This window comes from Zosterops lateralis (genome assembly GCF_965231275.1).
Source record: "Zosterops lateralis genome assembly, chromosome: 3".
Classification (NCBI taxonomy): Eukaryota; Metazoa; Chordata; class Aves; order Passeriformes; family Zosteropidae; genus Zosterops; species Zosterops lateralis.
This window is the reverse complement of record NC_139764.1, coordinates 111,966,337-111,980,736: the sequence shown is the minus strand read 5'-3', so window position 1 is coordinate 111,980,736 and position 14,400 is coordinate 111,966,337. Positions and strand designations below refer to the sequence as shown.

The window sequence follows — 14,400 nt, the reverse complement described above, 5'->3', positions numbered from 1 at the left end:
CTGGAATGTTGCAAAGGAGACTCGAAGTCTCATGGAACAGGAGAAAAACACCCACTTGTCCCACTGCATGCAATAATCTTGCTCAAAAAAATGTCTTAATCAATGTTTTCTTGCTAGGAGTGATGTCAGATTTAATGGCAATGCTGTGAATTCCAGTGTGCTACTGATTGTAAATTTTTCTGGAAGGAGTTGCCAGTTAGGGTGAAAGGCATTTTTTTTTTTTGTTGGAGGGAAGAAGTCAATGCTAAATGCTGATGTTTAAAAGGTCTTTATTCCAATTAATAGGGATGCTTTTCATTTAGATGGAGCTTTTTTCATACAGACACCACTTGTCTGTCCTGTGTTTTGTGGAGGACTTTGAGCATTTTGGTAATAGATAAATTTTATATACTTCAGAAGCTGGTAGTGTCCTGCAATGTTCTCACTATTCAGAGCCCCATAGATTTTAAATGTTTTTTATTTTTTTTAGGATTGGTAGTTGTTAGCCTGATTAGTTTCCCTGGCACTGGGTGTTGAGCAATGTGGGAAGTTTGTTATGGATCAACTTCAAGCTTGTCTCTTGCTTCTGTGTCTGCAAACTGAAGCTGGCACCTCAAAATGATGTGTTAAAGTTACAGATGGATCCACACTGCTTCCATTTAGGCTGGGTATTTATTTCTGCCACTCTTCTCTAATAGGAAGGCAGCTGTGGTCACCTTGGAGAGAACCATGGGCTCTTGCTCCTTGAACAAAAGGGAAAATGAAAGGGAGTTATTATCAGGACGTAGCATCTCTCTTGTTATTTTTCATAGCGATTGTTGTTTAGCTGTGAAAGAAAAGCCAGCCCAAAATCAAGGGCTGGCTGTCCCACGAGGTTTGCACTGGGAAGGGATGGTTGGTGATGTGCTGTTCCACAGAGCTGCAGAGCAAAGAATCCCTGCTCTGCTCCTTTTTCTCCCCACCATGGGCTCTGTAGAGAATCTTGTGCTGCTGCTGATTTCAATCCAGCGTGGCTCGCTCCGACCAAGAGGTGTTTATTGTGTGATCTGGGGTCAGCCTGGCTAAAAATAAGTGAGACATCTGTTCTTATCAGGGTAATGTACAGTAAGTACTTGCTGCAAATGAAAACTGGCCAGGAAATGGGTTCTTGGGGCTGGGAGATGCCTGAGACTTTCTGTGACCATTCCATGGCAGGGCCTGCCTGAGAACTGGGATGGGGAGCAGTGAGTGCATGTGATGCTTTTAGAACTGCTCCCTTCAGGATGGGCTCTGGGATGTGCAGACCTTGGCCAGGAGGAATTTTGAACGTGGAGAAAGCTGCATTCCAGTTGGAGAGCACCTCTCCTGCCTCCTCTCCCCCCAAATCCATCTGCAGCATCCTCAGTCACACAAAAAAAAAATTCACAGAGAAAACCCAGTGCTGTAGGAAAAGGTGCTGAGCACTGGCAGAGAGTGAGAGCTGTCTCCTTTCATTTCTGTGTGTGAAAGTAGTTCTTCCCAGGCGGTTCACCTCTGCACCCCTCAGAGGTGTCTTGCTGTTTGATGCACACGCTGAGAACCTTGTGCTGCGTTCTCTCCACTCTGTCTGCTCAGCAGAGAAGTTTCACTTCTCCTTAAAAGCTGTTTGAGGGGTTTAAAAAAAGAATCTGAACTGGTGACTAGGGTGTAACTTGCTAAGTTATAAGGAAGTGGAGCTGGGTGGTGAGAATATTGTGATGGAATGTTGGAACAGCAGAATAAACGGGAGCTCACAGAAGAGAGGCGGATGAGGAAAAGCTCTTTAAGTTTCTTATCAAATGTGCGTATCATAAATTATAAATTTGGGTTCAAAGTCATCTCATTCCACCCCTCTGTCATGGGCAGGGACACCTTCCATTATCCCAGGTTGCTTCAAGCCCTGTCCAGCCTGACCTTGGACACTTCCATAGATAGGGCAGCCACAGCTGGGAAACTTGTGCCAGGGTATCCCCACCCTCACAGGGAAGAATTTATTCCCAATATCCCATCCAACCCCACCCTCTGGCAGTGGGAAGCCATTCCTTGTGTCCTGTCCCTCCATCCCTGGTCCCAAGTCCCTCTCCAGCTCTCCTGGAGCCCCTTTAGGCTCTGGAAGGGGCTCAGAGCATCCCATGTTGCCTTTTTTCCACACATTCATCCAAGCCCATTTTGGGCCTCTTTATGCATTCAGATCCTTCTCTCTTGCTTTGTGGGGGTACTTGCTTGTAATTCTCAGCATATTCCTCTCTTATCTGCTGCTGATATTGATGTTACCCCATAGAAAAGAGAAATGGCTAAATTGATCTAGGAAGGCTACTAAAACCAAAAAAGTGTATTATATTCAGTACATGAACGTACCTGTAGCAGCAGCAGAAAATTTATGCTCTCAATGCAGATTTTTTTTTTTTTTTCAACCTTTGTCTGAAAAATCTCAGGCAAACTTAATGGAAGGACTCTGTATATCTTTGCCTTGATGTGAGGCATCACTGATACTCCTGTACTCTCCCTGTGAAATCAAATCTTCAGGTAGGGAAAGAATATTGCTAACACAATGCAGGGAAAGCTACCTCCTTTCCCTGTCTCTTTTTAAAATTCTAATTTTTTTTAAACTTTTTGAAGTGTATTTAAAGCCTGGCAACTTGATAGCCACCCAGCCCCCTAAACTGTGCAAGTAGCAGAAAGACTAGATAAGGAGCTCTCCTTGAAATGGCCTCCCAGTAAATTGGCACTATAGGAAATATTTCATGTTTCAATGGAACCAAGTAATCTGTGTAGGCTCGTTAGCTGGGAATTAGGGAGAGGCACCGTGCCTTGTGTGTGCAAGGCAGAGATTGTGGGCTTCACTTCCTACTGACTCCTCCTGGGGAACATTTGTAAATTATTTTGGGCTCCACTACCTAACACAGATGCAAGCCCCTGGCAGGAGGGGAAAGGACTCCGTGTGCATTTCTGGAAAGGAACACGGCCAAATGCTTAAACAGCTCATTTCTTGCTTTTTAGCTGTAAGAATTTGTTTATTGGTTAAAGTCTTAGGTTCCCTTGACCCTTTCTCTCCTCTGTGTATTAGAGGAGCAGTGTTGTTGCACTAACACTGTGTGTTTTGATGATTAAATCCCAGCCATTCTGAGTGAGCCTGAGCACCCAGAGGGGTTTGCTGTCACAGCCCTGCTCTTGAGTGTGCCCAACACTCTGAGCAGGGCTTCTGTTCCTCCTGGATCTGTCCAGGCTGGCTCAGTGCAGGAATTCCACTGGAACTCAGGATGCTTATGGGATGTAGGTGGTGATTTATCTTTTCATACAGCCTTTTTTTTTTTTTTTCTTGCACACTAGAACAGCTCTCTCTTCCCTGCAGGGGAAGTCACTGAGCACAAAGCTGTCCTTCAGAGCATACCCTGGTTTCTGTCCTCGTGTCCTATCCCAGGTTCCCATCCTTCACCAAGGGATGTAGGAAAGATCGATCTCCCAGAGTACCTTGATTTATTTATCTTGATTTATTAACTGAGAGGCTGTTGTGGAAAGGATCAGGGGTAAATTTCAAAGGGGCCTTTCCTGAAGGCATCTTGCCAAATCCTGTCTCATGCCTGATGCTTTCCAGCTCAGACTCAAGGAAAGGAGAAATATATCCAAAGAAGGGGAGCAGGAGAGGAAGGTTGTGATGTTAATCTGCTTTCAGTGACTTTTTCAGGCACCCTGGCACTCGTGAGCCCATGTTTGCCCAGGCCACAGAGTGTGTTTTCTGTTGGTGGAGCTGCTTCAGGTATTTTCTCAGCTCTTTGGACACATTGAAATACCTTTGGTATAAATTTCCATTTTGCTTCCTGAGACTGTTGTATAATTAAATAGAAAACTGCTATTTCCTATTTTGTGACAGCTGAGGTGTCAGCACAACCTAAATGAATCCCAGCTAGGGCACAGCTCACCCTTTCTGTGTCTGCTCCTTTTCCTCTTGATGAAGACAGGACAGATTTTCCTAAGCTCCTTGGATTTCCATGGTCATCCCTTCTGCCTTGGTGGTTGGGAAATGGGAACTGTAGCTGGCTTTAATCCTGATAATCCTTTCTAATTTTTTTTTTTCAGTTTGAATGGTTTCATCACCTGTCTTGTCTTTTATTTTTTTTTTTTTTCACAAGCAGGAGAGGATGGGCCTGACTTTTAACCCTCTGGGAAACACAAAGTGTTTATTGTCCTTAGGGGCTACACTAAGCATGAGACCCGCTCCCATCCCAATAGAAGAGCCAGAATGGAGACAGACGCCTCCCCCAGTCACAGCTACCTCTGGGACCTTCCGACTACGGCGAGGCAGTCGGTTCACGTGGAGAAAGGAGTGCCTGGCTGTTATGGAGAGGTACGTGGTGGCTCTCTCAGGGGGTTTGGAGATGGGAGTTCTAAAGCCCAGACAAGGGTCCTTTTCCCTGCTCTAGTGTTGTTTTTGCAAGCCTGTAAGGATTTGATTTGTGATGATGGAGTAGGAGGAGCCGTTTTGCCTCTTGTGTTGTTTAAAGAATCGTAACGCTGCTCTGGGCAGGATCTCTTTATTTTTGTACATCGTGTCCTTAGCTCAGTTCTGAGCTCTTTTTGCTTTTGCAGAAACTTTTCCACTTAGCCTGATCCAGGCTCTCTTGGGAGGGCCTTGCAAGCTCTTTCCATCCTGCATTTCTCCTTTGCACTTTCCTGACTTGTCCTCCTGATGCCTCGTGGTGTTTTAAAGTGGGTACCGGCATTTCGGCAGCGCTGTAATTGTTTGGGATGTAGAACTTTGCCTAACAAGCAGTAGATTCCTGGTCCAAAAAGGCTCTTAGAACCCTTTTACAGGAGCTGGGAACAGCACAGAGCAGAGTGGATCTTTCAAATCCATATGCAGAGTGGCAGGTGATCATTAGAGCTCCCAGCTCTCCTTTCTGAGCTCTGGTTGTGCTTTGCCTTTCCCTCTGCTTACAGGAATGTCTCTTTTGTGGATAATGTGCAGTAGAAAAGGGCTGGGGAACTTGGATGTAGTTTAGGGATGAATGCTTATTTCTGTCTGGGGTTAAATGGCTGGGAGGAGTTTTTTTCCCTCTTTAGCATGAGGAACCTCCTTTCCATGGAATGACTGTGTGTGTGTGTGTTAACACTTCTCCCTAGTCTGCAACCCCGGTGAGACCTCAGCCAGCAGATTTGTAGGATGTGTTTTTACCCTTTCTTTAATGCTTCCCTTTCCTCTTGCTTGCATGAGGGTCTTGGGAACTGATGAGGAGCAGGAGAGCATCTTTGGCTTGAGCTAAGACTGAAATCCTGAGCTCAGGCTGGACACACTTGTGTGTCTTTGCAGGACTGGAAACAGTAACTTAAATATTTGTTTCCCTATTCTGGCCTGGCACTGATATTTCATCTGGCATTGATATTTTTGGCTTTGCCTGGATGTTTCCCCAAAGGAAATAATGTAAATGTTTGAAATCTGTTCTGCTTTGTTAGACCCAATTAATGCAAAGTCCTGTGATCTGATAGTTTGTTTTTCTAGTGTCCCCCCTCCACAGAGGCAGAGCAAGGGGCAGGACAGGATCTTTAGCACTTTGAAATGCTTTGTCTGTCTGTCTTGATTGTGTGTGCAGAAGGACAGAACCACCACAGCTCTGTGTGCCTTCAGGGCAGCACCATCTCCTGATCAACCCTCTCTGTGTGTGAAATGCTTATGGGGAGTAGAATTAGAGCTCTTTGGGCATGGCTTGTTTAGGGCATGGCTGTTTTTCTTCCTGGTTTCTGTCTGGCCCAAAGTGCAGTAACTGCTGATATTTGCTGTGTGAACCCTGATTGTGCCTCAGACTCCTTTGCTGAGGAAACTGCTGATAGAGAGCTGAGCAAACCACCCTTTCCTCACCCACCTCTCTGCTGGGACACTCTAGACATTAAAACTGTGGTGTTTTAGTACCTCTGTTAGAAACATGGGAGATTTAGGTTTGGGTATTGAAAGTATCAAGTTGGTCTTGACACTGGAAATCATCCAGTTGTCAATGCAGATACGTAATCACCCGATCTATTAATTTTTCATTAAATTCTTCTTCTTTGTTGTTCTTGGTTTTGTTCTCTGTGTCTTGTGCTCTGTAAGGTCTTTGCTGCCAGGATTTTCCTTATTCTGCTGCTGCCACATTGCCGTAATCCTGGCTTTTAGTATTAATTTGCCAAGCTCTTGGCTGGGTCACTGTGAGTGCTGGGTTTCACAGCCTTGTGTGAGATACTGGGAGGCAAAGCTGAGGAGTTTTACTTGAGGCAAGAACACAGTTAAAAGTGTTGTGTGACAATAAAGCTACACCATAAAGCAATGGGAATATGGTTGTTTAACTGTTGTGCTTTAAAAGGCCTCGTTGAGCTGTAAGGATGAGCTGTTCTTTGTGACAAGTTTTGAATGAGTGGGAGAAAAATGCTCTTCTGGGAGCCCTTGGGAAAAAGTCACTAATTTCACTTACAGGTCACTGGAGTTTTCCAGGCTTGGCCATGATATGACTCATAACAGCAGCAGGATGAAGGTAACCAGACCCCCTCTGGCCCAAGCAGATCAGGTTCCCTGGTGCCCCAGGGTCAGGAATAAGCATTTGGCCACTAAAATGATGTTTGGCATTGCCTGTGGGCTGGTGCCATTTGTCTGGTAATTTGCATTTTCCTCTGCAGGGTTAAGTTTTGACTCTGAGTGGAGGCATCTCAGTTTAATGGACTGTTTTCCCGTAAGAAATGCAACTTTCAGTGCACTGTGTCTGTGTGTCCTGCAGCTTCTGGCTCTGATGTTGGTGCACACAAGGATTTAGGCACCTGGTTTGGAACTGCTGCTCTGGGAACCTCAGGAAAGTGCACATACATTTGGGCTGATACCTGTCCAGGAAGGAGAAACAGAGATCCAGGAGACAATTCCATCCCACTAATGCACTCAGAGGATGGCTCTGCATCTTCCTCTCTGGCTGCCTCCTGCAATTAGAACTAACTTTGATGGTTTAGTTCGGTGCCTGGAGATAAGAGGGTGGAATCCAGACCTAAGTGGAATCTTTGCAAAACTCCTCCTTCCCTGTGAAATGCTGCTGTGATGCTGTAGAAACATTTCTTGGCTGAGGATGATGAGGGTGTTGACCTGCTCCATCACTGAATTGTGCCCCCTGCTTTTGCTTTTGTTTTGGATTCAGTTGGTAAAAGTTGGAGTTGCTAAAAGTCTGTGTGTAAAACCAGCTGAGAGCACTTCAAGGGAAGAATCTGAATGCGATTGCAAAATTTTGAGGGATTTGTTTCTTAGGAACAGCCTCTCCCATTGAAAATGCACAGCACCAGTCAGGATTTGATCCATGAACTGAATGAGAAGGGTGAGGGTTGAAGGAGTAGTTTCTCCTTTTTTTTTTAAAGCTTTAAATCAACAAAAAAAATTTCCAGTTCAATTAATTATTGTATTGGTGCCAACCTGATAGAATGAAGATTAGAATTAGGGCCATATCCTGAAATGTCTGATGCACCTGAGGGTCTGAGTACAGGGTATGTGTATTAAAGGGAACTAATTGGTTTATACTGGATTTCCAGGATGCTGCTTGTGGTTTCTGTAATTCAATTCTCCAGCCTTTACTGCTTTTTTGGAATCCTCCCAGGGTAGTTTATTAATCCTTGGTCTTAGAATTTTTTTGGACAATAGATTCAGGTCTCTTTATCCCTTTTACTTTTTTTATTTTTCTGTAGATATCTCCCTGAATATTTATGCTCTGAAGGTTAAGAGGAGCAGTGGTTCCAGAAAGTAAAGTTCTATATTTAACTGCAGACTAGGTGTGGTTCAGACAACTGCAGTGCTACTGATGCCAACCTTGACCTGTTCTCTTCTGGAGCCTCCTGCTCGTGGAATATGCTGAGTTTTGAGCATGTTAGTGTTGTTGTGTGGCTTTGCCCTCCTTTGGGAGAAGAGCTAAGACTGCAAGAGTCCTTTCTGTGCAAACCCGAGGTTAAACTTGAAAGCTTTTTTCTGGTTCACTTTCGTGTTCTTTTTTTGTTACGTCTTGTCCCACAGATAATGTCGTGTTTTGGTGGGGTTTTTTTTCTTCTTTTCTCTGCTTTGCTTCTTCTTTTCAACCCTTCTCATTAGAAGTATGAAATTGAAAATTCCCTTGGGGCTTTCTCTTTTTTTAATGAAGCTGTGTTGTCTTGTCAGTCTATTTTTTAAATTTTTTTTGTTTTTTCCCCCCCCAGTGATTTATGCTTCTCTTCTAATCACATGTTGGAGTATATCTTCTTTCTCAAGCAAAAAAAAATAACTAAGATTGGCAGCAGAATCAGTGATTTTGTACCCATTTTAAGGCACTTTTCACGAGTGTTGTTAAAGACTGAGGGGGGGAGTTGAGTGTTGTTTTTTAAGTATATGCTTTATCCAAAGATTAAATTAAAATAACTGTAAATTCTGTCCTAAACAAAAATGAATAATTCATCAGTTGAACATATTTCAGTTTGTCTTGGGAGCAGAGACTTTGCTTTCTGGTTGAGGGTTATTTGGTTTGATTTTATGGCTCTGGGTTTTTATTTTAACACTTGTCTTTGCTTCTGAAGCTCCTTTCATAAAGGTGTATTTAGATTAAATAAGACTGAGATGCTACAGATCCCCATCATTCCCATTTCATAGGTGGCAGAACAGAGTCAGGTGTTTCACTTGGCTTTATTCAGAAGAGAAATGGGTTCAGATTTCCCAAGATAGGGGGGGTACAGTTTCGTGCTGTAGCTGAGCTGAATTAACAGTTTGTCACCAGCTCATCCTTAGGTGTTACCCTGCCTCGACACCCTTCTCAGTTCCTCCTCCTCAGTTTCCCTGCTCCTGCCACCCTGAGCTGTGCCAGAGATGTTTCTTGTCTGATGGAAATAGCAGCCAATTCAGCCTGCTTCAGGAAAAATAAATCCTTTTTATTTCCCCCTGCGTCTTCCTGAATTGTTTTGGCTTGCTGTGCCGAGCCAAAGGACAGGAGTGCACAGCTGGGAGCACCAGGAAGGGGAAGTTTAACAAAAAAATGGTGATTCCATGGAATTGTTTGGTCTGCTTGGTTTTGTTCTGATTTTATTTGGTTTGAGTTGGGTGAGTTCCTGGTTTCTTTATGGGCATGGTTGTACTGGCATCGTGGACAAGGGGTCCTTTGATTTTTCCAAGGTACAGGAAGGCATGAGGATTAGAGGGATGGTGTGCACCTTTCCTCTGAGACAGTTAGGGGTTTCCAGCCTGGAGAAGAATCCAGGGAAACCTTGGAGCCTAAAGGGGCTCCAGAGCTGGAGAGAGACTTGGGACAAGGGATGGAGGGACAGAACACAGGGAGTGGCTTTCCCACTGCCAGAGGCAGGGATAGATGGGATATTGGGATGGAAATGTTGGCTGTGAGGCCCTGGCAGAGGTTTCCCAGAGAAGCTCTGGCTCTGCCCCTGGATCCCTGGATGTGTCCAAGGCCAGGTTGGACGGAGCTTGGAGCACCCTGGGATAGTGAAGGTGCGAGAATTGTAACAAGATGAGATTTTAGATCCCTTGCAAATCAAACCATTCCATAATTCCACGATTACTGTAGCATCACTGCCCACCTCTGTCTGACTTAACCAGTTGTGTTTTGGTTTCCCCTCCAAAGTGGACCCAAGCTGAGGAAGGTCATCTCCATGCCGAGACCAGTCACTGCCACATTCCCATCGTGGTGCTGGGAGATTCAGCCTCGTTTCCCCCTCCTGGAAAAGGCTCATCCCACCCTGATCCCGAGGCAGTGCCCTGGGCATGGTCCTGGCCCCGAGTGAGATGAGGCCTGACGTGCCTTATTAGAAATCCTTCCGACTGTGAAAGCGCTTTTACTGCAGCTCTCCTGAGCGCCGGGGCTTCCACGGCTTCCCTGGGGAACACGAGAGCTCTATTAGCTCCTGAAATTCAGTTAGGAAATTTTCTTAGTTAATTTCATCCCATTACTCTTAGTTATGTCTTCCAGCAGAACCTTAATACCGGCCCCATAGGGGATCTAAGTTTCCTGTGCAAGGCTTTGGAGGAGATTTAAGTTTGGGATTCATTGCGTTTCTCCCTTTCCAAGCTGACAGCAGAGCAGGAAGTAATGTCCTTCAGCCCCTTCCATTAGGCTGCTACATTGTTAGAAACAGAACAGCAGCTTCTCATCAATATAACGATGGCCACAGGTTGGCTTGGGAATGCTGCTCGTCTTTCCTGGGTTTGCTGGGAGGTGAGGAGGGCTGGGAATCATCTCTGCTGTCCCTGTGACCCTCAGGTGTCCTTGAACCTTTTGGTGACTCGTTGTTCTCAGCTGTAAAATACCCACTTACCAGCTTGGGAGATGAGTCAAGCCAAGGGAAAAGTGCCAAAAGCCTCTAATTCTTGGGTTACCACGGAATATTGGCATTAGGAAAAACTTCCTGACTTCAGGAGTGGCACAGCATTAAGCAGGTTATCTACAGGAGCTACAGATCATTTCTCAGGAGCAAATTAGCTGAAATCTGTCAGCATGGTTCTGAGATACTTGATCTTAATGCAGAGAGAAACATCAGGTGATTTCTTTATATTTTTTCCAGCTCTTTCAATCCTGTCATAAGGTGTTTGTTAGTCAGCAACTTCCACGGGGAGATTCAACTTCATTAAGTCCTTTGAGACGCAGGGAATGGGGTTTTTTTTTTTAGGATCTTTGCTGTTTGTGCTCCTGAAATGCTTCGAGATCTGAGCGAAGGCACTTTGCAAAGGCACCCAGCAAAGTTCACTTTACCATTCAGACACAAGCAAGAATCATCTGCCTGTGTGAAGGTTCAAGTGGTTTGGCTCAGGGTCATTGCTCTGTGTCTTCATAAAATGCAAGAGCAGCCATTTTCTGCTTGGCACACAGGATCTGCCTTATTTTGCATTAGATCAAGCTCTGTTCCCTCTCAGACATGCATAATATACAAGCTTCCTATTCTAATCAGCTGTAAGCAAATCCCAGTTGTTTGGCAGATTGCAGGCAGTAAAATAGAATGCAAGGATGTCTGTCCAAAGCCTCACCAGGCTCTGGTTTCTTCAAGGATCCAGCATCTAATGAGTTATTTTGCTTCCTAGAGAGCTCAGGTGCTTTTTGTATTCTTCTGTTCTCTCTCTGTCCCTTTTTAAAAATAATAAAAAGATCATCTGTGGGAGGGGCAGCTTCTTGCAGCAGACTTCAGATAAAATTCTCGTCTCTGCCAAGGTCAGAATAACTGAAATCAACATTTAGAAAAAGCAACTTTGTCAGTCTGATGTGTAACATCACTGGCTCATGCAGCTAACCCTCATTTTAGGAATGGGAATTCTCTTCTAGTCCAGATACTCTGCTGCATTCCTCCAGCACCAGCTGAGATCCTCAGTGTTCTGTCCCCCTGCTCATGAAGGTGACAAGCAGGATCTCATCCCAGGTGATGATAGTGATGGTGTTTATCATTCTTTCTACCTGTCCTCTCCATCCTGTGCCTTGGTTCACACCTGGCCAGCAGCTTTGTGGCTGTGGACAGAAGCTCTTATCTCCTATCCTGTATTTTTAATCCTGCTATTGCAGCTCTGGGCGTTCTTATTATTCACATAAATATGTAATTCCTTCTAAATCCTGTGAAGGTCTTCAGGGTACTTCTGGAGACCTAATTATACCTAGTTTCATTTTATATGCTAAAATGTGTTTAAAAAGTCAAAGGTCCCTCTGGCATGAGTATCATGAGAAAGAATAAGGCAGAACATTGCATTTATCCAGGATCATTCTCTGTACGTGCTGCTATCAATGTGCTGCTCATTTATCTCCTCTCTGAACTTAACAGTCACTCTCTTATCTCTTCTCAGACACCAAAGCTTCCCTTGCCTCTAATAATATTAATTGTCACTCTTCTCTGGACCTTTTCTATTCTTACATTCAATTTTTAGTGACCTGGGGCAGGTGAGTGGGGACCCAAGCAGAGCTGATTTCCATATTTCCAGGGTGAATATTCTGGCTTACACAAGCAGCTGAATGCAATTCCTGTTGTTGTCTGACCTCCAGCCTAACATCTGGGTTTTTTGTTGATCACTTTTGTGTATTGATTGAGAGTATCTCTTCTTGGAATAGTTTTTCCTGAAGAACTACCACTGATTTAGATCTGATCATGTACATCAGGAGTTGGAATTTGTTTTGCAGTGCTTTGCTTAATGCCTAGATAACAAATGAAGTTCAGTTGTAAGAATGTTAATTGCTGTGAATTTCAAAAAAATTAAAAATTATTTTCATTATTTCAATTTCAAAAATGATTCTTGTAATAATATTAAAGAGTAAGATGAAAAAAGGCTATTTCAGAATACTTTTAAAGGAGTTGATAATCTGGGTATAAAAAATACTCTCAAAACACAAAACATGATGGGTGTGGGTAAATGAAATAATCTTTTGAGTCTTTGGAGCTTATTATTTCCAGCTTTATTTGTATCCAATATAAATAATTTGCCTTGCAGAACTTTATTTAATGTAACTGTTAGTTCCAGTTGTTTTAGGGCACAACTTGTGTGAGTCCAGGGCTTCTGCTGAGTTCACATACAGAACCTCTTGCTCTTTACAATCATGTTGAGACCTCTAGATGCTGCCTGCTGTAAGGACAGTGTAAAAATATAAGTCTGGTGCTGTGGTTTCTCTCTCTTTGAGCTTTCTTGAGTTGCCTCAGTCCTTCATGGTGTTGTTCTTTCTGTGACTGTCCTGTTTAAAGGACACAGAAGGAATTAGGAACAGAAAGCTTGTATTAATCAGCTAATTTGTTATTTTCTCAGCTATTTTAACGAGGATTCAGGAGGCAGGGAAAGCCATGTGTGAAGTGTGTGAAGTGGCCCCTGGCACGTTCAAGCTGCATTTTATGTGGCTGTTCATAATGTCTGGGCTGTCCAGAACAGCTCCAAGCTGGGGGAAGAGTTAACCCTCCCAGCAAGATTCACCAAACCTGTGTGTAATGTAACCCACTGAAGTGAACTACAGAATTAACTTCCTCAGTGATCTTGGAAGCTCTCAGAAGGAATTCAGGACCAGGCTGCCCCCTTGTCACCTCTGGCTTTGCTGCTCCTGTCACCAAGGAGGATCCAGGAGCACCGTCCAACCCAGAGCGCGGTTGGATTTTCCCATTCCTGCTTTCCAGAGCTGTTCCTGCTGACTCTCACTGCAGCTCAGCACTGAACTGAGTCCAGCCCTACCTCAGCCAGAGGAAACTCTCTGCCATCGAGTAACAGATGTGAGGTCTTTACACAAGTAATAAACAGAGTCATTACGGGGAGAAGTGAGGGAGGAAAATTCCAAAGTCAGACTCTTAAGTTGTTGCATCATGTATTTATGGGCTCTTGGTCAGACTGTGGAGCACTTTAAACAGCCTGAAAGAATGTTCTATCAGGGAACCATATGGGCTTTAGCCACAGAAGTCACTACCACATCCTAGATTGTTTTTTAATTCTTTTTTTAGGTTTTTTTTTTTTTTGGTGATCCAGGATGGCACAGCTTTCTTATTTGTTTGATTTTCCTTTGGAACACACGTAAGTTTTAATTTGTTTTGAATACTTTGCTCTCTGTGAGGAGCTCTGTCAACAGCTTTAAAAAAGTGCCTTTTATAATGGTTTTCTCTCTGGATTGGGAATAGCAACAGCCTCAACTATGTCAGGCTTGGCCTTTTTGGTGCTTTTGTTGCATTGTATCTTTTGGTCACAGTGACTTCACAAAACCTGATCTTCCCAGCTGATGATCTTTTTGTGCCTGCAAAGTTGTTGTTCCCAAAGTGGGTGACCTTGGATGCTGCACCATTAAATTTCTGTTGAGTTCTTGCCCTTAGGATTCTCTATTACTTTTTATGGTGCTTCAATTCACTTGTATTGATGTGGCTTCTGACTTGAGTCTCAGCGGATTCATCACCATGTGCAGACTTTCTGTCAGGATCATTAATTGATTTTGTTTTTAAGATGCTCCAAAGATGATACTTGAGGAGTATCCCTGATTGTTGTCTTCCATGCCATTAGTTTAATTTTTCAGCCTCTTCTTAGTTAAATGTTTCCTTTCTCCCCTGTCTCGTAATTATACTCATCTTTGTCTTTTCCAAAATCATTAATAATTTCCCATTTGTCACTTTATCAAATACTTTACTGAAGTCCAGAGATGCTAAGGATAATTAGTTTTTTTCTGGTCAGCAATTCCTCAGTTGTTTTTGGAGCTTTACTACCAGCACTTTTTAAGTCAGGCTTCCTAAAAGGATTTTCCTCAGGAAACTCTGCTGATCTGAGTGAGGATGACAAGGACATTTAAGAGGGAGCACATGGAAAAACATGGCTCAGGGTAGGGAGCACAAATCTTGGAATAAAGAGCTGTGGATTGATTTAATCTGGTTTCTTGACTCTGTGTCTTTTAACTTTGCTGGTCTTCTACCTGTAAATTCTTGTGATAATGTTAAAGAGTAAGATGAAAAAAGACTATTTCAGAATATTTT

At 43.7% G+C, this 14,400-nt stretch overlaps 1 protein-coding gene across 9 annotated transcripts in view; it reads left to right on the top strand.

Annotated features, from left to right (window-relative positions):
- Positions 1 to 14,400, top strand: part of HMBOX1 (homeobox containing 1) — a 118,525-nt gene that overhangs the window by 72,492 nt on the left and 31,633 nt on the right. For all 9 annotated transcript variants that reach the window (XM_083857405.1, XM_083857408.1, XM_083857403.1 and 6 more), the window contains one exon: positions 4,168 to 4,321. In XM_083857405.1, coding sequence (XP_083713531.1) covers positions 4,168 to 4,321 — 154 coding nt within the window. The remainder of the gene's footprint in view (positions 1 to 4,167; positions 4,322 to 14,400) is intronic.